The sequence below is a fragment of the Zootoca vivipara genome, chromosome Z1 (assembly GCF_965207765.1).
Source record: "Zootoca vivipara chromosome Z1, rZooViv2.hap1.1, whole genome shotgun sequence".
In the NCBI taxonomy this organism is placed as follows: Eukaryota; Metazoa; Chordata; class Lepidosauria; order Squamata; family Lacertidae; genus Zootoca; species Zootoca vivipara.
In genome coordinates this window covers 14230895-14254060 of record NC_142583.1, presented here as the reverse complement: position 1 = coordinate 14254060, position 23166 = coordinate 14230895, and the positions used below count along the sequence as shown (strand labels likewise).

The 23166-nt window shown below is 43.2% G+C and overlaps 1 protein-coding gene across 3 annotated transcripts in view; it reads left to right on the top strand.

Moving 5' to 3' along the window:
• Positions 1-23166, top strand: part of ARAP2 (ArfGAP with RhoGAP domain, ankyrin repeat and PH domain 2) — a 126310-nt gene that overhangs the window by 8322 nt on the left and 94822 nt on the right. For all 3 annotated transcript variants that reach the window (XM_060278929.2, XM_060278927.2, XM_060278928.2), the window contains 4 exons: positions 2892-3945; positions 10715-10785; positions 15929-16005; positions 20734-20822. In XM_060278929.2, the coding sequence (XP_060134912.2) occupies positions 3056-3945; positions 10715-10785; positions 15929-16005; positions 20734-20822 (1127 nt within the window). In that variant the 5' untranslated portion in view covers positions 2892-3055. The remainder of the gene's footprint in view (positions 1-2891; positions 3946-10714; positions 10786-15928; positions 16006-20733; positions 20823-23166) is intronic.

Here is a 23166-nt window from a genome sequence, read left to right as displayed (position 1 = left end):
AACAGCATGGAAATATTTGCCTTTTTGCATCTACAAATATGGCTGCCAACATTGCCAAGGCAATGAAGAATATAATTGTAGCCATTGGGAGCTGAGGTACAAGCAAGTGGAAGCCGTAGAATTTTCCCCTTTGGGCAGCATTTTCTCTCTTAGGCAGCTAAACTGGATAGCTAGACTGGTCTCTGTGACTGTGATCTTTGGAAGCAGTGCTGTGTGGCTGCTGTTTGAACTCTCAATCAAGAGTTTAAAACTCAGGGGTCAGCAAACTTTTTCAGCAGGGGGCTGGTCCACTGTCCCTCAGACCTTGTGGGGGGCTGGACTTTTTTTGGGGGGGGGAATGAATGAATTCCAATGCCCCACAAATAACTCAGAGATCCATTTTAAATAAAAGCACACATTTTACTCATGTAAAAACACACTGATTCCCGGACCGTCTGCGGGCCAGATTTAGAAGGCGATTGGGCTGGATCTGCCTCCCAAGCCTTAGTTTGCCTACCCATAGTTTAAATAATATATACAGTATTGGGGAGAGGGGGGGGGCGAGAGGCAAGTATTTCAGGTACTTCATAAAGACTTATGATTATATTGCTCAATAACTACCTACCCTTCTGCAAACTGCTACAGGTAGGACCTGCCTCTTTTCCATAAAAGAGGGAAGTGATGCAAAATAGGGCATTAAAGAAGTTGGTCCTTACTGGGGAAGCTGTTTGCTACAGTCATACCTCGGTTTGCGACCACAATCCGTTCCGGGGAGCCAGTCGCTCCCCGAATCGGTCGCTCCCCGAAGCACGATAGAACACTTCTGCACATGTGCGTGCACTGCGCAGATCACTCCTGCGCATGCACACACTGCGCAGATCGCTTCTGCGCATCCGAGCACTGCGGAACCCGGATGTAAACACTTCCGAGTCCGCGGTGGTCGGAAACCGAAGCGGTCGCAAACGGAGGCAGTAGCAAACCGAGGTGTGACTGCACTGCGTTAGCAAGAAACTAGGTGTTTTCTTTTTGCAGTCAGCATTGCACCTGTAATCAAATCATGTGCTTGCACCCATGATTCCCAAGACTAAGATCGTAACTGGATCTTGCTGTTGGGTTTCCATGAAATCAGTTTTTCTGATGATCAAATGTTGGATTGCCTGTGATTGCTGTCAATGATCCTTTCCCCAAAGAATCACAGAACCATTCCTGCATTGTAGGGGGTTGGAGTAGATGACCTTCAGGGTCCCTTCCAACTCTACAATTCTGCGATTCTATGAGTCCGTGGCTGGTTGCAGACATAATATTTAAAGACCCAAAGTGCCCCATAGAGGTCACTCACATTCTTTCCCCATCCTCTCTCCCTTGTGCATTTTCTTCCGTTCTTGGTGGTAGCCATGGGGCCGTCTTATGACTTCACCAAGGTTTGTGTAGCCTCCAGTGTTTCTCTGATGAAAATAGGGATGTCCTATTTTAAAGCAGGACGTTCGAGGATCAACTCAGAAACTGGGAGGGGTTCTGTAAATCGGGGAGTGTCCCCAGAAAATAGGGACACTTGGAGGAACTGGGGTTGACGTTGGCAGCAGTGTGTTGGGTGGGGAAGAGGCAGGCAGCTTTTTTGCACCCTGCTTCTAGCTCACATAACACAACTCAAAACTATGGCCTGTAGCAGTAGTAGTAGTAGTGGTAGTAGTAGTAGTAATAATAATAATAATATTATTTTATTATTTATACCCCACCCACCTGACTGGGTTTCCCCAGCCACTCTGGACGGCTTCCAACAAAATATTAAAAAATACAATAAAACATCAGACATTAAAAACTTCCCTAAAAAGGGCTGCCTTCAGATGTCTTCTAAAAGTCAGATTGTTGCTTATTTCCTTGACATCTGATGGGGTGGCTTTCCACTGCGGGCGCCACTACCGAAAATGCCCTCTGCCTGGTTCCCTGCAACCTCGCAGGGAGGGAACTACCAGAAAGCCCTCGGAGCTGGACCTCAGTGTCCGGTCTGAACGACGGGGGTGGAGACGCTGTTTAAGGCTTTAAAGGTCAGCACCAACACTTTTGAATTGTGCTCGGAAACATACTGGGAGCCAATGTAGATCTTTCAAGACCAGTGTTATGTGGTCTCGGTGGCAACTCCCAGTCTAGTTGCCGCATTCTGGCTGTTGTCTTTCTAACTAGCTGAGAGCTGGAAGAGGGCCCCCACCCATTTGACATCTGGCACAGAGCCCCCTTTTCTCTGTTCTCTTAATTGAACATCACTCCGGCTGGCTATTACATCAATTGAATCTGTGAACATACAGCGTACTTCCCCCCCATCCACCCACAAACTGGTCTGGCACCCGCAAATTCATAATGATATTAAGAGGAAGTGGAGTCAAGGGGATTGAACAGGAAAGCCATATGCAGCTCTTTTGGTTGTGTGAGCTTTTTCTTAGCTGCAACCTTCTATGAAATCTCCGAAAGACTCCCTCCCCACATCCCTAAGCGTCTTGCCCTCCCTCCTTAATATATATTTGTTTAAGACTGGACCTGTCGGAAGAAAAAGAGAACTCAGTTTCTTCCAATTTAGAAAGGCTTGGAGAGGGTACCTCCTCGCCACAGGCAACCAGTTGCATGCTTAATTGCAAGCTTGTGTTCACTCCTTTCTTGTTGTTTTCTTTAATAATTGTGCAAGCTTTTGGGAGCCAATGTTAAGAGGAGAAGTAGCACATATCCGATATCTGTTTTTAAAATCTCCTGGCACAAAATAAAAGCCCAGATGCTTATTTGCTCTGTGATGATACATACTCCACAACCAAAGCATTCAAAGGGCTTCAAGTTATTTATTTATAGCAATAAAAATGTGCTGAACGTGGACTATGAAGTACCATTTCTAATACCTATATTCTTTTCCTCCCCACGCACTGTAGGATTTGAAGGCGTGCGTTGAATTTATATATGCTGCTCCTGCTCGTGGAAGACATTTCATTCTGTCCAGGGGGCTTAAAGAAGAATTTTATCTCGCTTCTGAATATGTGTGGATAGCACTGTATGCTGTTTTGGAGCTCTGAAAGTGAGGAATGAAGTTGCCAGTATGTCATTCAGGGACATTGATGTGGATATAAAAGAATTCCTAGTGAGCATCAACCTGGGGCAATACTTTCAGAACTTCCAAGACTTCGGCTATAATGCTTTGCAAGACTGCGTGGGGATAAACAACAGTGCGCTTCAGCAAATTGGAATAGCTCCTACTGGGCACCGCAGAAGGATTCTCAAGCAGCTGGAGGTCATGTTTGCAAAAATGCTCGAAAAATCTGTGCCTGTTGAAAGCCAGAAAGCTGATGATGCCAAAGAGTTGGGAAATAGCTGTTCACAGCCATTTTGCCGCAGTTCCAGCACACACACCCTAAATCCAAACGGCGGTGAAACAAGCAGGATGCCCAGCGAATGGGCCGATAAAGCTTGTGGCAGTAATTACACGTGTGAAGATAATAGCAAACTTTCAGACCATGAGTCATTAGAAGTCAAAGACGACACGTCTTCAGGTCTAGATTCTCCTAGCTCAGCCTGTCAGGACTTGAAATGCTCAACAGATGTTGCCTCTGTTCCGAGGAATGCAGTGAAAAATGTGATGTCCAAAAAGATACCCCTTTCACTCAGTGGAAAAGGGCACTCAGAAGCCATCGATTTTCAGCCAGGTAACACACCGGAAGAAACATCATTTCTGTCCTCTGGGTTTTCTTCATCCGAAATGAAGTCTGGCAGAGACGAGCACTTGAAGTTTTCGGAGCTGGAAAGCTTGTCCGATACTCCGCCAGACTCCCCACTCTTTGAGTTTAAAGGCGAAATGGTAGAGAACGATTTGTACCGCACTTGCACTCAGAGTACAAAGGGAACTTCTAGGCCAACACGCTCCTTCATGCTCAGGCACCGTCCTGTTCCCGAAATACCTGGCTCTTCCTCAGCGGCGAAGCCTTTGATGAGGTAAACTTTAATAAATTTCTGTGTTTTGTGGTGCTTTTGGAGTGCTCAGTGTATGTATACTATATACGGCTCAGCTTCATGTATACTGTTTCCGTAATCCTTACAATTCTTAAAGGTTAGTCAGTTTTATTCCCCAGAGTGGCTGGGGAAACTCAGCCAGATGGGCGGGGTAACAACAACAACAACAACAACAACAACAACAACAACAACAACCTGTGTATTTCCAGACAGGGAGGCTGAGGCCTACGCTCACCCAGTGAGTCCATGGCTGATTCAGTATCTGAACCAGGAATTTATTGCTTTTCACCTCAGTCTCTTGACTGAGCTCTTTAGTTGAAGAACATGGATGGTGATGGGGCCTGTGTGGCTTATTGCACAAATGTGGATAAACTTGTGAGAACATATGTACCGTAGGGTTGCCATATTTCAAAAGTAAAATTTCTGACACCCGCAAAGTTGTTGAGCTTTTTTCAGGAAGACCCTGAAACTATGGAGCTTCACCCAAAAATAGTGATTTTAAGGGGGGGGGGGAGTATTTGATCCCCTGCTAAATTTGTCCGTTTGCCCTCTGACGAAGAAAAGAACAGTCCGTAATTTTAATGGTAGGTTTATTGTAGCTGTGAGAGACAGAATAACAACAGGAAAACCCCCCAGAAACCCAGAAGACAAAAGTCAGAGATAGATGTGCATTATAATGAGTGAAATAAGTATTTGATCCCTTTGCAGAAGATGACTTAGTACTTGGTGGCAAAACCCTCGTTGGCAATTACAGAGGTCAGACATTTTTTGTAGGTGGCCGCCAGGTTTGCACACATCTCAGGAGGTATTCTGTCCCACTCTTTTGGATTAGTTGTAGTTTCCGGGTCACCTTCAAAGAGATGATGTGCTCTGACCATCATCTCAGATATGTTTCCATGCCCATTCAGCAGCTGCCAGTGGCATGAAGTGTGGGAATGGGCAATGCTCATTGCAATAACTTCAGGATATGGGAGAGGTTGAACTAGACATTTCAGAGGGGAAGACCAGAACCCCATTCAAACCATTTTTGTAAGCCGCTCTATTCACCTCTGCCCTGAAACAGATAGCCCTCAATTTTGTGGTCTTGATGCACAAGCCGCAGAACTGTGGTCACCCTTTCTTTTTCAATGAATTGTATTCAATGCCATGCGCAGACACTGAGATTTGTTAAGAGATGCAGACTGCTGAATTTGAAGCTAAGGTCTTTATAGTTAATGCTGCTGCTTGTCTGTTAGTGCTTAGATCCCACCCAAGCTCTGAAAAAGTTTAGTGTCCTTGTGTAGTGCACTTATCTAGTCTTCTTTCATGCCTGGATTTTTAAAAGAAATTTTCTATATTATTATTCTCCTTACATACGGCTAAGGGACAGATTCTCCCCCCCGCCTCCCTGAGACCTTTACCTGTCTTTGAAAATTGCCTCTAGCTTGTTAAGCACAGATTATAGAAGTCTGTGTGTCCTTAGAAATGTAAAGGAACTTTTGGGGATATGGAACAGCACAGCGGTGCTAGCAGTATGGCTATGAATTCAACAGAGAGCTCATGTTTTGTCACCTCTTATTTAAAGTGTGCTGCAGAGATTTTTTTTTTTTAAAGAGAAATGTCCTCACTGAAATTTTAATACTGAATCTGTCATGCAGAGTAGCCGCACTGAGCAAATAACTCTGTGTGTCCCCCTCCCACTTCTATCTAGAGCCTGGACTGTGTTGTTTAATTGGTGTCTTATTACGTAACAAAATATGTTACTTGGAATGCTGCATTCCAATCGACTGTTACTTTGTAGCTTGAATGCCGTGGGAAGGTTACAGCGTTTGGGGATTTTTAGGTTAGAGAAAAGGCGAAATGAAACAGGTGTATAAAAAATATTCATGGAGAAAGTGGATAGAGAGGAAAAAAGTCTTTCTTCTTGTCTCTTAATACTAGAACTTGGGGGACATCCTGGATGTTGAAAGATAGACACCACAAAGTGCTTCTTCACAGCAACTCACAGAGTTTTTGCTTCCCATCTGTGAAAACAGGATGCTGGACTGGATAGTCTAGCACCGGCATAGGCAAACTCGGCCCTCCAGATGTTTTGGGACTACAACTCCCACCATCCCTGACCACTGGTCCTGTTAGCTAGGGATGATGGGAGTTGTAGTCCTAAAATATCTGGAGGGCAGAGTTTGCCAATGCCTGGTCTAGCAGGTTTTGATGTTATTAATGCCTTAAATATCACATTGGCCCAAATATAAGGCGCACCCGCACCTTTAAAATTCAAGGCTTATTTGCAGGTGCGGCCCGCCTCCTGCCACTACCGCTCTGAACGGGGAGCGGCTGGCACCCTGTTCCCAAAGCCGGTGCCGGAGTTCAGCTCTGAGCATGTGGCGAGCCCATCCATAGCTGCCAAATCTCCCGTATTCCCCGGGAAACCCCTGTTTTTCCAGCTGTCCCCAGCCGAAAAAATGGATTTTTTTGTTTTTCCCCGGTTTATTCTGACGCGGCGGCCATTTTGGAACTGGGCAGAGCATGCTCAGAAGCAACTTTTGATGCTGCTTTGCCCAGTTCCAAAATGGCTGCAGCATGACTTCTGATGCGACGGCCATTTTGAAACAGGGCAGAGCAGCATCAAAAGTAGCTTCTGAGCACGCTCCGCCCAGTTCCAAAATGGCGGCAGCGCTACTTCCGCTTTGCTACTTCCGGTCCAGTCCCTTATTTCTCAGGCCGGAACTTGGCAGCTATGAGCCCATCTCCCAACACTACTGCCTCCCGGCACTACCTCCCCAAGCTGGCGCCGGGGGGAGGCATGGGAGCGGTGGGAGGGCTGTGTGCCGCTGCCCCACTGCCCTTTCCCCCTTCCTTAAGGCGCCTGGGCGTCTTGGGAGACATGGTCGGGGCAGGCGCCATTGTCCTGCACTCCCAATGGCCCTCATGGGCAGCTCTTTCAGCAGCGATAACCTAAGGTCATGAATATAAGCGGCACTTTAAGATTTCACAATCGGAATTTGAGGGGAAAGTGTGGCTTATATTCAGGCCAATACAGTCCTTCAGTTCATGTGCTCCCCCTCACCTTTTGGAGAAGGAACCTGGAGTACTGTGTCCAGTTCTAGGCACCACAGTTCAAGAAGGATACTGACAAGCTGGAATATGTCCAGAGGAGAGCAACCAAAATGGTCAAAGGCCTAGAAACGATGCCTTATGAGGAACGGCTTAGGGAGCTGGGCATGTTTAGCCTGGAGAAGAGAAGGTTAAGGGGTGATATGGTAGTCATGTTCAAATATATGAAAGGATGTAATATGGAGGAGGGTAAAAGGTTGTTTTCTGCTGCTCCAGAGAAGCGGACACGGAGCAATGGATTCAAGCTACAAGAAAGAAGATTCCACCTAAACATTAGGAAGAACTTCCTGACAGTAAGAGCTGTTTGGCAGTGGAATTTGCTGCCAAGGAGTGTGGTGGAGTCTCCTTCTTTGGAGGTCTTTAAGCAGAGGCTTGACAGGCATCTGTCAGGAATGCTTTGATGGTGTTTCCTGCTTGGCAGGGGGTTGGCCTGGATGGCCCTTGTGGTCTCTTCCAACTCTATGATTCTATGATTCTACCTGTGAATGTGATGAATTTTTTATTTTTTGCACACCAGTTTAGCTGTACTGGACGCGGCTTGGCTTGCCTCCTCGCAGCTCTGGCCTTGATGAGGGAGCCTGTCATGGTGGCACTTGCTTGCACCTCATTGTACCCTTCACAAATTTGCACCCGGGGCCAGGGTCCCCATGCTATGCCACTGGGTAGATCATAGGAATTTTGAGACCGGGAACATTACCCACTGCTAGACAACCTTCCGTTGGTGCATTTGTAAAGAGATCCTCTCTCATTTCTGCATTACATCACTTTTTGATTTTAAATCTTTCAGAAACTCTAATGCGGTGTTTTGAAAAGAGCATTTTGATAGCACTAGCTCTCAGAATTTCATGAGTGTCTTGTTGTATTTGGATATGTTACAAGACATGAGTGGTTTGACATGATGTGAGTGTTGCCTTTGTTTCCTAAGAAGATTCAGAGAGACTTTGTTTTGTAATTTTAATAAAAGTAATGAGTCGAGAGTTTCCTTGTCTGAGAAACCTAATTGAGATAATATCAAAGTGACATGCTGCCTACATGAAGAGATTTATTTTGCAATTTTTTGAGGACTTAAAAAAAAACACCTTTTAGTTTATGGGAACAGAGAAGGGCCACAGCAGATTCACTTGCACAACAGCTGTGAATATGGCCAAATTTATACTCTAAACTCCATAGTTAGCCTTCCTCAACTTCCAGATGTTTTGTACAGCAATTGCAATCCACTCCAGTCAGGTTGACGAGGCTGATGGGAATTGTAGTTTGAAACTAGGGATACACATATTTTTGAGTCCATTATGTCCCCCCCCCTTTCCACAAGGGGACAAGTTAAGATACCTTGGCACCTTTTGGAAGAAAGAGCAAGCTAAAAGTTAATTAATTAATGCCCATCCTGTGTGGACTTTTATCATTGTAATTCTGGAGAATCATACTATTTTGGGGGTTATAAAGAGGTTCACAAGTTTTATGTGAAGACTTTTCTGGGAAGCCAGCTTTTTTATTTTATCACAGATTTTATTCTGCATTTCTTTCAAGGAAGTAAGGGCAAGTTGCACATGTTTCCCTCCACTCATCCCATTACATATGTCAAAGCATATGTTTTGGGTTTTAAACTGCTTTTTGATTTTTTAAAGAACCTTTTTTTGTTGACAAGATTTATATTTTTTCCCCCTACCTTTCTGTATTCTTGGCATGGATCTTTATTTTCAATATGTATTGCTGAGGAATAATGCTGCTTCCATTATTCAGAACGTACTTCCACCTGAAAATTAACATAGCCTGTGTGGGACATTGCACACACACACACACACACACACACACACACACAAAACACAAAACCCAGACATGCCATTTTTCAAATGGATTTTTGAAATGGTTGGTTTGCAACTTTGCATAAATACATTGTTATGCATCCGAAGTGCTGATCAGTTTGCCGTTGCATTTGATGTTGAGATGATGCTTATCATGTTTCCTGTCAAAGTGACTGGCTGATTTCTGTGTACGGTCATGAGCCGTTGAATAAGACTGTTTTATTCTACATTGTTATACATTCTATGCCATAGACTTAACTATGTATCAAAACTCTTGCTTTTTAGCGGATGTGTGACAAGTATTTGGAGACTTTGGACTCAGAGACATTGGCAAAGAAAAAACGCTTTATATGCGTTGTGTGTACATTATAACCCCGTGACACCAGATGGCGCTGTGGAGTTCCGTTTTCGCCAACCTGATTTCTCATACAAAGTTTACAATGCATTTAACACTTCTTTGACATGTCTAGATCCAGCCCTTATCCCTTGTTCAGCACATGTATCAATAGCTGTTAATATTCTATTGCCACTTTGCATATCATGCTAAACCATAGCATGACATGCAGGAGGAATAAGGTACCATGAACACCCCTCCTCCTCTACTTCCCGTTTAGGGAAGTTTTTAATCTTTGATGTTTTATTATGTTTTTAATATTGTGTTGGAAGCCGCCCAGAGTGGCTGGGGAAACCCAGCCAGATGGGCGGGGTATAAATAATAAATTGTTATTATCATTATTACTTCTCCCATATAGCCAGAAGGAGTTCAGAAGCTTTTCCTTTTGGCTAGCCATGGTTTGTCCTGTTGCCCCGAGTGACGTATTTTGACCAGTGATAACAGTGGTTAATTTCAAACCAACCAACCTCAAACAATGGGTTAGAAAGCACTTTTTTAAAAAACCCAACTATAGTTGGTATTGACCACAGTTCTGGCTGGAGATAGTATGGTAAGCTGTGCTTAATTAAATGCAGAAGTGCCCAAATTTCTCTTCCCAGCTGTATGGGGAAGGAGAAAAAATGGCAGCACACAAACCCACCTTCCATTGAGGCTTGTGAACTATTAAACTTTGATTTAGTGTGAAGTGCAAATGTGGCCTTTTGGAATAAAAGTATCACGGATATTCATTGAATTCCTAGTTATTTGTTTCAGTAGTTCGGCGCTGCCTTTAAATTATGTGCTGTTAGAAAAATGGGGGCTCATCTGCACTTCCACCTACCCTAACACTAAGAAAACCTGATATTTACTGCTAAATAGGAGAAAACCTTGGGTTGGGTTTTCTCAGGATTTGCTGCAATTGAGCGCTATCTGAAGAAGTGTGCATGCACACGAAAGCTTAGACCCAGAACAAACTTCGTTGGTCTCTAAGGTGCTACTGGACAATTTTTTTAATTTTTTAATTTCTTTTGACTGTGTCAGACCAACACGGCTACCTACCTGAATCTAGCAAAAAGCAGTGGGACAAAGGCAAAACTGCTAAGACCTTTGCCTAGGACAAGCAGAATACTGGAATCATAGAATCGTAGAGTTGGAAGGGATCACAAGGGTCATCTAGTCCAACCCCCTGCAATGCAGGAATCTTTTGCCCAACATGGAGATCAAACTCACAACCTTGAGATTAAGAGTCTCATGCTCTACTGATGGACCTATGAAGTGTGGACAAGCCCTATGGCAAAATATTAACTGTGCTGAAAAATGGAAAGCAGTGCATAACATTAGTGCTAGCATTTTGTGAATAAACATGACTGGTTGTTGTTGTTTTTTTTAATCTGGTGATTTAAAGTCTATACTGTATTTCCATCAGAGAAACTAGATGCATGTTCTGCCTTATATTTATCTCTTCACTTTGGTGTTTTTCCAGCTCCCTTCAGGAAAGAAGAAACGTGAATGGTTTAAGTATCCTTTGTTCCGAGACCCATATTTCGCAAAGAAGTAAGTTGAACTTTGCAGCTATGAGGAAATTATACTGTAAAGGTAAAGGGACCCCTGACTGTTAAGTCCAGTCATGGACAACTCTGGGGTTGCATGCTCATTTCACTTTATTGGCCGAGGGAGCCGGTGTTTGTCCACAAACAACTTCCGGGTCATGTGACCAGCATGACTAAGCCACTTCTGGCAAACCAGAGCAGCACACGGAACGCCATTTACCTTCCCGCCGGTGCTGTACCTATTTATCTACTTGCACTTTGACACGCTTTCAAACTGCTAGGTTGGCAGGAGCTGGGACCGAGCAACAGGAGCTCACCCCGTCGCGGGGATTCGAACTGCTGACCTTCTGATCGGCAAGCCCTAGGCTCTGTGGTTTTGACCACAGCACCACCCGCGTCCCTTAAATTAAACTGAGTTATTGGAAAATGTAAGAAGAAAGACTGAATTTCTTATTTGGGAAATATAGCATGATAACATCGAGAAGGACATCTTAATAAATAAAATATCTTTATAGATGATAAGTTGGCACATCATACATTTCTTGAATTACTTATTTCTTTCAAATAAAGAAAAGATGCTAGCTTTACTTAATATCTCTTTTTTTGGGATAGTGTAGATTTGCTTCGATTGTAATGAAGGAAAAGTGCTTGAGCATAGCTCAAATGTCTTGTATCTCCCCCGGGGAGAAATGTGCTTACTGTTACTGTTCTTTTGTGGAGGAACATGTGCGAGGTTTGTTTCAGGTGTGAAACCCAAGAAGCACAGAAACAGGATGTGTGAGTCACATGTGGATTCTTTGATGCTGCTTTCTCATCACATTTTTCGTACCCTGTGCACTTATCAGTAACCTTTAATCGCTTCTTTCTTTGATATATGCTAGGGGAGTGTTTGTATAGTCTTAAGTATGTGTGACGGTAGCAGAATCTGTTTTCAGAAAAATGTGTGCCACCAGACAGACAATGGCAGGCAGGCAGGCAGGCAGGCAGGCAGGCAGGCAGGCAGGCAGCTGGGGATAATTCATACAAAGAGGCGGCAGTGCTAAACTCTTCTCTTCCCCAGTTTCTCTTCTCAAAGCTTCTTCATCATCCTACTTTTCTCCAGTCAGGGCTTGCTTCTGGAACTAGTTTCAGGAGGTAAAACTTTGCTCCAAACTTCTTCTGAGCAGCTGACCTTTTAAACATGCAGGTCATAATGTTGTCACCCCAAATTAGATGCTACGTAAAGTGTAATACAGGCAGGGCAGAGTGACGGAGCAAATTTGGGGCTCATTCTGTTTGTCCCATGATTTCTTCTGTTTATCCCTTGATTTCTACTCACAGATCCAAGAGGTCTTTAAAAAATAAAATAAAATAAATTATCCCACCACTTTCTCTGGGAAAACCCTTTGTTTACCTACAGAAAATCCGATGAACGCTTGTAAACAGTGGCTTTTCCTGTGCAAAGCAACAGGACCAAAAAAAAGAAAGAAAAGAAAAAAGGAATAATTTGTGTCGTCAAATGAAATCACAGGCAGGATTTGAATTATGGGCAGCGGATTGAGGATGACAATAAATGTAATAGAGGAGATACGTATTAGATATAGTTTGACATATAAAGCGGCAGAATATGGGTGGAAATGAAGACACCACAGAGGTAAGGATGGGATATCACCTTGTTCATTTTGCAAGAATATTGAATTTGAAGTTAATGTGTTGAGGTTTTCAAAACTGAATGAGAATCTATTGTATATAAAAAAGAACCTCTTGGACTATGACTAGATGGGACAAAAGGACATGTGTTTAACAGAGGAAAAACTGAGATGTGTTTCAATTGGTATGTGTGTATGTGTGAATGAATGAGAGGAGACAGAGAGAAAGAGAAAGAAAGAAAGAGGGATTTTTCTTGGCTCATTTCCCCGCTCATTAGCATTCTCACACAGTCCTCAGTCCAAGGTGCATAGAGGACTGCACCTCCAAAATGTTCCGGTGTTAAACCAGCTATCCAAATAGCACAAGATCAAAGCTAAATTTCACAGTGAAAACGACAAAACAACAAGAGCAGCAGGGATGTATTCTCATCAATCGGAAAATGCTGTTTAAAGTCAAGAGGGTTCCTGAGCCCAGACCGAGAGAATGATTGACACGGTGGGCCCTCCCATAAGATCAAAGGCCCCCCCCTACCTCGTTTACCCTCTCACACCCCTACAAACATTTATTCTTTAACCTTCCTATTCCATTAGACACTCTGGGGTTTTTTGGGTTTTTTTTAAGACTCTTCCTGGTTTTCAAAGGAAAGTCTGAATCTCTCTTGGGTGTGCGGAACTAGTCGCATGGCTGTTTGAATCCTTGCTCTGGTGTTTAATTGAATAGCTGACACTCTCCTTGAGGGCAAAGGATTAAGGAGAGTTAATAGCGTTCCTAACCCACCCACCCCCGAAAATGGCTAAACAACTGCTTCAAGTGAACTTCTGCCTGCTCATATTTAAGGCTTAACCTGGACACGTTCAGGCACATTTTGTGCTCTGCAAAATAACCCTGCTGTCAGCTGTAGGCATTTAAAAACCATGAAACAACTTCCCCTCCCCTCCCACCCCTTTGCACCCTGGAAATGATGAGATGACTTTGAAGGCAGTGGGTTTTCTTTTCTTTTTTGATCTTCCTTTTGATTCTTTTTTAAAGTTTACATCCACAGCTTTCTGGCTGGAAATAGTAATGACTGGAAAGCTTCAGCTTCATTCAGTCAACATGATGCTGGAAAAGATGATCTTAGTCCCTTGCATAGCATCTCTGACCACCTTACTTGCATGGTTCCAAAGAAGCAAAGACGCTCTAGCCCACATTTATGGAATCTATCATGAGTTGAAGCAGGTTTCTTTTCTAAGTAAAGAGTGTAGCTTGGACCAAAGAAGCAAGAAGCTCCATCAGTGATGTGAAAGGTCAAGGAAACTAATCATAAATATACTTTCTTTCACAATGGTTTCACCTTTATGATGGGTTTGCATTTCCTTTGCAAGAGAGCTAGCCAATCGGCTACTGCAAAATAAGATATTTAACTTGGGAAGTGGATTGGAAATACAGTGGTACCTTGGTTCTCAAACTTAATCTATTCCAGAAGTCGGTTCCAAACCCAAAGTGTTCCAGAACTAAGGCGTGCTTTCCCATAGGAAGTAATGCAAAAAGGATTAATCCATTCCAGACTTTTAAAAACAACCCCTAAACAGCAATTTCACATGAATTTTACTAACGAGGCCATTGATCCATAAAAATGAAAGCAATAATCAATGTACTGTACTATGAAATAAATAAGACAGTATTGTAGAAGATAAAAATTAATTTTTTCCCCTTAGCTGTACTGATGATAGTCATTGTTTGGATGAGGGGCTTTTATCCATTTCCGCAGTCACACAATCAATCAGTAGCTGAAATGGGTTCCACACAGTCACAAAAACAAATTAACTAAAAAAGTCTCAAAAACAAAAACGTAAAATAAATAGCAAAAATGAAAGCACCAAATACAGTGGTACCTTGGTTTTCAAACTCAACCATTCCGGAAGTCTGTTTGACTTCCGAAACGTTCAAAAACCAAGGCACAGCTTCTGATTGGTGCAGGAAGCAATAGCCGAAAGCTGCACAGGATGTTTGGCTTCTGAAAAAATGTTTGAAAACTGGAACACTTACTTCCGGGTTTTCAGCGTTTGGGAACCAAGGTGTTTGAGTACCAAGGCATTTGAGAATCAAGGTACCACTGTAAAATCAAGGCTGTTGCTTCCACATAGGATTGCCCTCTAGGGGTCCAGATTCCCAGATGCCCTAGATGGTGTTCTTGGTCTAAATCAGAATATAGTAGTTCATCACATGCCCCATTACTGGTGTTTCAGCCAGCCAGCCAGATCTTCCTCTACATTACTCCATTCCATTCCTTTCCCACTTGGATTTCCATGTCTTTCTGCCACGTCCCCCCAAATAGCATTAGGCTATTTGGGTGTTCTTCTTCCTTTTAAGTTTCCCCCCTCTATTTTTTTGTACTTCTCCAAACTGTGTGGTTCTCTCAACCTGTTGATACCTCACTTGTGTGGTGTGTCATACTGGCTACATTAGCAACAGTATTCCCAGCCTAAACAGTGGTAATCTGGGGAACAATTCCTTGATACCACGTTGTGATACTCTTTTTTTTTTAGAGGGAAAAAGAGGCAACCTTAGACTGCCTTAGACTGCTATGTGCCTCACTAGAGTGTAATTAAAATGTGCTGAATAGGTTTCTGAGAAAGTGGAGGCACTGAGTTTAAACATGAACCTTTGCAGAAGTTTTAATTAACATTGGCAGCAGCCCTGAGGCTTACTTAGAAGCAGGTTCTAGTGAAATGAATGTTAAATAAGGTGAATGGGTACCCATATTATTTTCTGAAATGTGTATATTGAAGGAGACTTGTATAGTTTAATACTGGATCAAGTACCATCTGCTTAAATTGGTATCATTGGTACACTGATGGTGTTTCAGTCAGCTTTAAATAAAGAGTTGATGGTTGATAATAGGAAATGTAAAAAATCTGAACACTTTTGTATGACAATCTGTTTAGGAGTTGCGTGCGTGCATCAATTTATTGGTTGCCTTTGGACTAGCCAATGTGTTGCCTTCCAGATGTTTTGTGTCACATCTTTCATCAGCCCCAGCCAGCATGACCAATGGTCAGAGGTGATGATACTTGTAGTCTACAGCATCTGAAAGGCATCACATGAGCTATTCCTGGATTGTATCATCAAGTGGGAATTAGCCATCACAGGTACCACTTCAGTGTGGTGTAGTAGTTAAGAGCGGTAGACTCGTAATCTGGGGAACCGGGTTCGCGTCTCCCGCTCCTCCACATGCAGCTGCTGGGTGACCTTGGGCTAGTCACACTTCTCTGAAGTCTCTCAGCCTCACTCACCTCACAGAGGGTTTGTTGTGGGGGAGGAAGGGAAAGGAGAATGTTAGCCACTTTGAGACTCCTTTGTGTAGTGATAAAGCGGGATATCAAATCCAAACTCTTCTTCTTCTTCATAGCAACTCCATGCTCTTCTCTTTATAGAGTGCATGCATTTATCTTGGGAGACCGTGTGCAGGTTATCATGTTAGAGAAATTGAGCAATTCTGTGTGCCTATTTGAAGCAAACCCTATTTTCTTTTAAAGGAGACTCAGATGAAGAAAAGCCACCTCCCATCTCTCCATATGGGGAAACCTTCCTTATCAGCGGCCCAGAAGACACAGTGAGTTGTCGTTTACTAGCAAAATTTCTTTTGTTATAATGGGGTGGGGTGGAGATAATAAAAGCACATTATATGCCCTGTAGCAGCTCCTGTTAGTGAGATCTGTGAACCCGCCCTGAGACCTCTGGGTAAAGGGCGGTATATAAATTCAATAAATAATAAAATCATCATCATCATCTGGGCCACCCAGTGCCAGACTGCAGAACAGATTTTGTGCAGAACTTCATTTTTGGCAACAAATGTTATGGAATAAAGTAAAGGGGCTCGTGCATGAACACTACTGGAGTTAGTGTTAAGCTTGCTCAATAATAATAATAATAATAATAATTTATACCTAGCCCATCTAGCTGGGTTTCCCTAGCCACTCTGGGAGGCTCCCAACAGAATATTAATAATAATTATAATAAAAGCGATAAAAGATCAAACAATAAAAACTTCCCTAAACAGGGCTGCTTTCAGATGTCTTCTAAAAGTCAGATAGTTGTTTATTTCCTTGACATCTGATAGGAGGGATTTCCACAGGGTGGGCGCCACTACCAAGAAGGCCCTCTGCCTGCTTCCCTGTAACTTCGCTTCTCGCAGGAAGGGAACCGCCAGAAGGCCCTCGGCGCTGGACCTCAGTGTCAGGGCTGAATGATGGGGTGGAGACGCTCCTTCAGGTATACTGGGCCAAGACTGTTTACCAAACATCCATCTAGTCCCGGCCTGTGTTCTTTTTCTTGGTCACATAAGAGTGTGACAAAATATTGGGAGAAAGGAGTGGAATGCTAGGAGTTGACTTATAAACTGTGTTACTTATTAGGAGGCCCACAAAGTTAAAAGAGACTGACTTTCTTTATATGGAACAATCTAGAAGACTGGACTCATTAAGATAGGGGAAGAAGAAGATAACAGAAAATGAGCTATGATCGAATTGGGCGATTTGTACTCTGTTTAATTCAGCTAAGAAATGATGCATGTGTTTAGGGTGCCAGGGTTTTTGAACTGGGAACTGTAGCAACAGCTTCTGGGTTCCATTTGTTTCTGAAGAGCTACTGTCTTGTCAGTCTGGGCAGGCATCGCCAAACTTCGGCCCTCCAGATGTTTTGGACTACAATTCCCATCTTCTCCGACCACTGGTTCTGTTAGCTAGGGATCATGGGAGTTGTAGGCCAAAACATCTGGAGGGCCGCAGTTTGGGGATGCCTGCTCTTGGGCCTAGCCTTCACTTCTTGTTTCAGCCCAGCAAGGATAAAGATATCCACTGAAGGTTGATTGTTTTCTACTGTATTCCTAAACATATATTAAGAATAAATAGATGCCTTGTTGAGTTTGCATAAAACCCAGATCCCATGCAGTCATCGCTTTATGAAAGTTTCATTTGCAGGATTAATGACAGGGAAAATGATATGAAACTAAGATGGCATTGCAGACAAGAGACAGCACAGGTTTTCTGTGTGGTTAGATGTAAGATTGAAGAAGGATATTGGGCCAGACATGGAGAACAGAAGGTTTTAGTTTATCGGAGGGATGCCTGGAGAAACATATTAATGAGACACTGGGGAATTGAAGGAGGAAGGTGAATCAGTTGGAACTTAAAGCGTTTGTCTGTGCTGAAAAATGAGCTTGGATGTTAGCGATACTGGGCTGTGATTTCCACCAAGAAAGAAGTAATCAGTGAGCAATGATACTCCCCACCTCAAGGTTGACAGTCACAAAAAGCCTCTTGTTCAACATGCTGCCCTTTAAAGCAGTCAATTTACGTGTTCTAAAGCAATACTTGAGATAGGATTTGCCCAGTTTGGTTTTTTTAAAATCCCCGCACCCTCTATTCGGAAGTGCAAACCCTCTCACCCTTTTATTATAGGGTTAGACAATGTGGTGCCTTCCAGATCTTGTTGGACTACAGTTCCCATTAGCTGGCATTGCCAGTGGTCAGAGATGATGGGAGTTATAGTTCATCAACATCTGGAGGGCATCATGTTGGCTTTATTGCAGACTGGTTTTGGAAATATCCCTCAGAGGTTTGCTGCCTCGCCTGACGCAATCTCAAAATCCCTGCACTTGGATGTGTAGAACTAGTTTAGCAGTTATATATATATTGTTGCTGTTGGCATCTGTCTGTCCCAGGAGACAATGGAAGAGTGTGCCTTGGGGGTAAAGTCAAACCATTGGAGAGTTACCGTGGCTGAAGAGACAGATATGGGAGAGACATGTTTTGTTGCAGCTTTGGCAGATGAAGGTGTCCGGTTTTTACTAGTGCAGATGCACTATGGCGTTTCTTCTCTCTGTGCTCCTCCTACACAACCTGACTGTCAGCAAAATCCTATGCATATTTACTCAGAAGTAAATCCCACTGTGCTCAGTGGGACTTAATCCCAGGAAAAAATGTGCATAGGATAGCAACCTAAGTGACAATATCCTCAACAGTAAAGGCATTGTTTAATAGCCAATAAATAATTACAGTATTGGACCAGCAGAGCTACATTTTTAGCTGGAGCTTCATCACTACAACTCTGGATAACCCTCAAAATTTGTTTTTTAATGGATCCTTAAAATAAGAAAATATTCAACCGCTTCAGTTAATTTGTGAAACACTGGGATAATTGCATTGCTTAGCTGTTTTTGCATATGGGGACATCTTACTGGGTGGGGACCTGCATGTCTGAAGGATCACTTAGTGGGAAACAGTCAATACTGTGAATAGACAACAGGAAAATAAAGCGAGTTCTCACTGCAAATGTGATTGGGCTGGTGTGAGGCCAGGTGGAGAATGGTTCCTCTTCTGCATTTCCTATTGTGGTTTAACTTTTTAATTTTTTGTAGAGTGGGTGTATGACTTCACACTTATTCATTTATAATTCTTATATACTGATTAATAGGCAAGATCTCTAGGTGGTTTACACAGCAAGCTTATTAAAGAAATCTATTTCACAGTAGTATAAACAAAGACTCTCTCACACAAAAATAATAATACACCAATAACACCCTCCCTCCCCCTCCCCGAATACTCATCAGTTAAAGAAAGCAGTGCAATGATAAACCAGAGAAAGATCTTCTGGTAAGAAAGATGCCGTAATTTCTTCAGTTGTGCAAGTTGTCAATCTTCAGGACAGGGGTGTCCAAACTCTGGCCTGCAGGACAAAGTCAGCCTGACAGCCATTGGGATAGATCCAAATTTGTCCACTGTGTTAAATCTTGGCTGGCCAAGAACTTACATTTCACAAGCTAAACCACTCTGGGCGGCTCCCAACAAAATATTAAAAACACAATAAAACATCAAACATTATAAACTTCCCTAAACAGGGCTGCCTTCAGATGTTTTCTAAAAGTCAGATAGTTGTTTATTTCCTTGACATCTGATGGGAGGGCATTCCACAGGACGGGTGCCACTACCAAGAAGGCCCTCTGCCTGGTTCCCTATAACCTTGCAGGGAGGGAACTACCAGAAGGCCCTCGGAGCTGGACGTCAGTGTCCAGGCTGAACGATGGGGGTGGAGACGCTCCTTCAGGTATACTGGGCTGAGGCTGTTTAGGGCTTTAATGGTCAGCACCAACACTTTGAATTGTGTTCAGAAACCATCGGTGTTATATGGTCTCAGCAGCCACTCACAGTCACCAGTCTAGCTGCTGCATTCTGGATTAGTTGTAGTTTCCGGGTCACCTTCAAAGGTAGCCCCATGTAGAGTGCATTGCAGTAGTACAAGCGGGAGATAACTAGAGCAGGCAGCACTCTGGCAAGACAGTCTGCGGGCAGGTAGGGTCTCAGCTTGCATACCAGATGGATGCAGAACTGGATGCAGAACTGACCTGAACCTCCATGGACAGCTGTGAGTCCAAAATGTCTCCTAGGCTGTGCACCTGGTCCTTCAGAAGCACAGTTACCCCATTCAGGACCAGGGAGTCCCCCACATCTGCCCACCCCCTGTTTGTGTTTCATGGTATAGAAATTTGACATAGTTCTAAAATTGTCTGAACAAGAACTCACTATTTTACAAGGAAGACATATATACCAGAGAGCACATTTTACATAGATATCCACCCAAAATAAAACTGGTGGATACAGTAACATAAAGATTGTGGTAGTGATTTTAAAGGGTGGAATACAATGTTGCATGAGTAGTCTTCACCTTGCACTCCTCCCCCCTCCCTTGAAACTTTTGATTGTTGTTGTTGTTTAGTCGTTTAGTCATATCCGACTCTTCGTGACCCCTGGGCCAGAGCACGCCAGGCACTCCTGTCTTCCACTGCCTCCCAGTCAGACTCATGTTGGTAGCTTCAAGAACACTGTCCAACCATCTCATCCCTCGTCCCCTTCTCCTTGTGCCCTCAATCTTTCCCAACAACAGGGTCTTTTCCAGGGAGTCATCTCTTCTCATGAGGTGGAGCCTCAGCTTCAGGATCTGTCCTTCCAGTGAGCACTCAAGGCTGATTTCCTTCTGAATGAATAGGTTTGATCTTCTTGCAGTTCATGGGACTCTCAAGAGTCTCCTCCAGCACCATAATTCAAAAGCATCAAATCTTCGGCGATCAGCCTTCTTTATGGTCCAGCTTCTCATCCTCCTCCCAAAAATATTCCTTTAGAAGCAGATTTTGAGGGTACACAGGAAGGAAGAGAGGATGAAATCCTGTTGAGTTACTGGAAGCCTCTTCTGCTTGTGCATGGACATCTCTGGATGCAACCGAAAGCCTTTTAGCTCTCCAACAATTACCCGTTTAACTGTTCAGCTTTGGAATCTCTATTTGCAGGAAAACTACGTCAAAGAACTTTCAAGCACACCAGAAGAGAACAGAGACGATGAAAGCACTCACAGGGAGAGCCTTCTGAACAAAACACGGTATTGGATTATAACTTTTGGTTAAACGTCACACGTCCCTCTCTTGATTTAAATGCTTGGAATTAGAACATGTGTATCAGAATCAGGATTTTTTTTAATACTGAGAAATTGCATCTTGTTTGCAACCTGTATACATTATTATTATTATTATTATTATTATTATTATTATTATTATTATTATCATCAGTATTTCAATGAATTTCTTTTTGCCTTTGTATGGGAATAGCCACAGGAAGCCAACATGGTCTGGTTCTCACACACCCCTGTGCTGATGCTGCTCTCTTCTTCTAGAAATCTTCTGAAATCTTCTTTCAGAAATCTCAGCTTTTTCCATTGTTTGTGCTAAAGTGGACGCCTGATCCTACACCAGAAGCTGACAATGGTCAAAAGTGTTCAGCTGTGTAGGTGCTCCAACTTTATTTGGCCCTTTTCAGAGGAAAAAAACAACAACAACAATCAGCGCCCCCTGGAAACAGAAAGATGCAGTGACAAATTTGTGTTCTTTTATGTAGCTATATTTCCATAGTAAAGAAAGATGTTGTTGTAAATAAGACACTGGGAGCTTATAAGTTATAAAATTATTTATTAAGCTCAACTGTAGTAACATTTGCATTACATACAGAAAATTAAGATAACGGAGGATAACATTAGAAATAACCCCAATGAGAAGGATGAGCAAGCTGTGATCCACTTCCTGGGCCTGGGTGAAGCCCATTTTCCTATCTTTCTTTTTGCTTCCACCCCCCCATTTTTATTCAGTGCCTCCCAATTGCACCTTGAGGTTACTACTGCCCCTCCGATCATTGCAGTGCCCCCCCCCTCCGAGGGCAGTATCACCCACTTTGGGAAACGCTGCTCTAGGGAATCACTACCAACCAAGAGAGGCACCTCTGAGTTGGTAAACCTGGTGTGGAAGTGAGGATTAGGGCTATTTCAAATATTATTATTTTTTCCTGTTTGCCCCTTTAAGATGTGCGTAGCGAAGCATGGATAAAATGGCCCAAGGCACACATCTTTAATAATGGAATGGTCAGAGGACAATTGTGCTGCGAGAAAGACTGGCTCTCCAGAACTCTGCTAGTTGTATATTTCAGATTAATATCCTCCCATTGCAAATACTACTATCTTTGACTGTCTTTTCCCTGCTTCCCTGTACAAAGTGCCTGTCCTCTCGAGCACACTTAATAGGATGTAATTTCCACCGAATTCTGTGGGGCTTATGTTACAGTAAACATGCTTAGGAGCAGATCTAAGTGTTTACAAGATGAAAACTGGAGAAGAGTTACATTCACTTGGTGTTATTGCTTTCATCATTTTTTTTTTTTTGGTTCAAAATAGTAGTAAATAGGGTTTTAAAAATGCACGTTGATAATCCATGTTCACAGTCACCAGTACTACCACCCATAAAATAGGCCCTGTATTTATTATCATTAGGCGATATCCAACTAAACAATTCTGCTAGCCCAAGCACTTTTCACGCTGCAAAGGAACTTCTTCTCCTCGTGTGCCCCCTAAATATTCTCCAGAGGGTTGGGAGAACCCCCCTGAACATAGTTAGGGGGTTCGCAGAAAGGGAAGAGGGAGAAGAAATTCCACTGCCCAGCCAAAAGTACTTGCGCTAGTGGAACTGTTTAGTAGCATCCCATGTATTCGTAGTGGTTTCTTTCTAGACTGACCTTCATTTGAAGAGCAACAATATATAAAACGATATAAAAATGAAAACCTTACGTAATCTTAAAACATTAGACGTTATATTAGACAACAGAGACCAACAATCGGTTGCCAAAGTTCTAAATACAAGACATAGCAGGGATGTAGAATCATAGACCTGAGCAAAAATATGGCCACCCCACCCTGTTGTTGTTGTTGTTGTTGTTGTTGTTGTTGTTGTTGTTGTTAAAATGTCATCCCAGTTCCTATTTGCCTGAAATTGATTGTACAACCCTGTAGGTATCTCAGAGTAGCCTGAGGTTTGTTTTATAGCTCCAGTTGGGCTTCAAGGCTTGTCTATTACTTCCAGTTTGGTCTGCATGGTGGTAGGTAGCTCCTCCTACAAGGATGCAAGTGGCACTGTGGTCTAAACCACTGAGCCTCTTGGGCTTGCCAATCAGAAGGTCGGAAGTTCGAATCCCCAGGATGGAGTGAGCTCCCATTGCTCTTTCCCAGCTCCTGTCAACCTAGCTGTTCAAAAGCACACCAGTGCAAGTAGATAAATAGGTACTGCTGTGGCAGGAAGGTAAACGGCATTTCCGTGCATTCTGGTTTCCATCACCGTGTTCTGTTGCACCAGAAGTGGTTTAGTCATGCTGGTCACATGACCCAGAAATCTGTCTGTGGACAAACG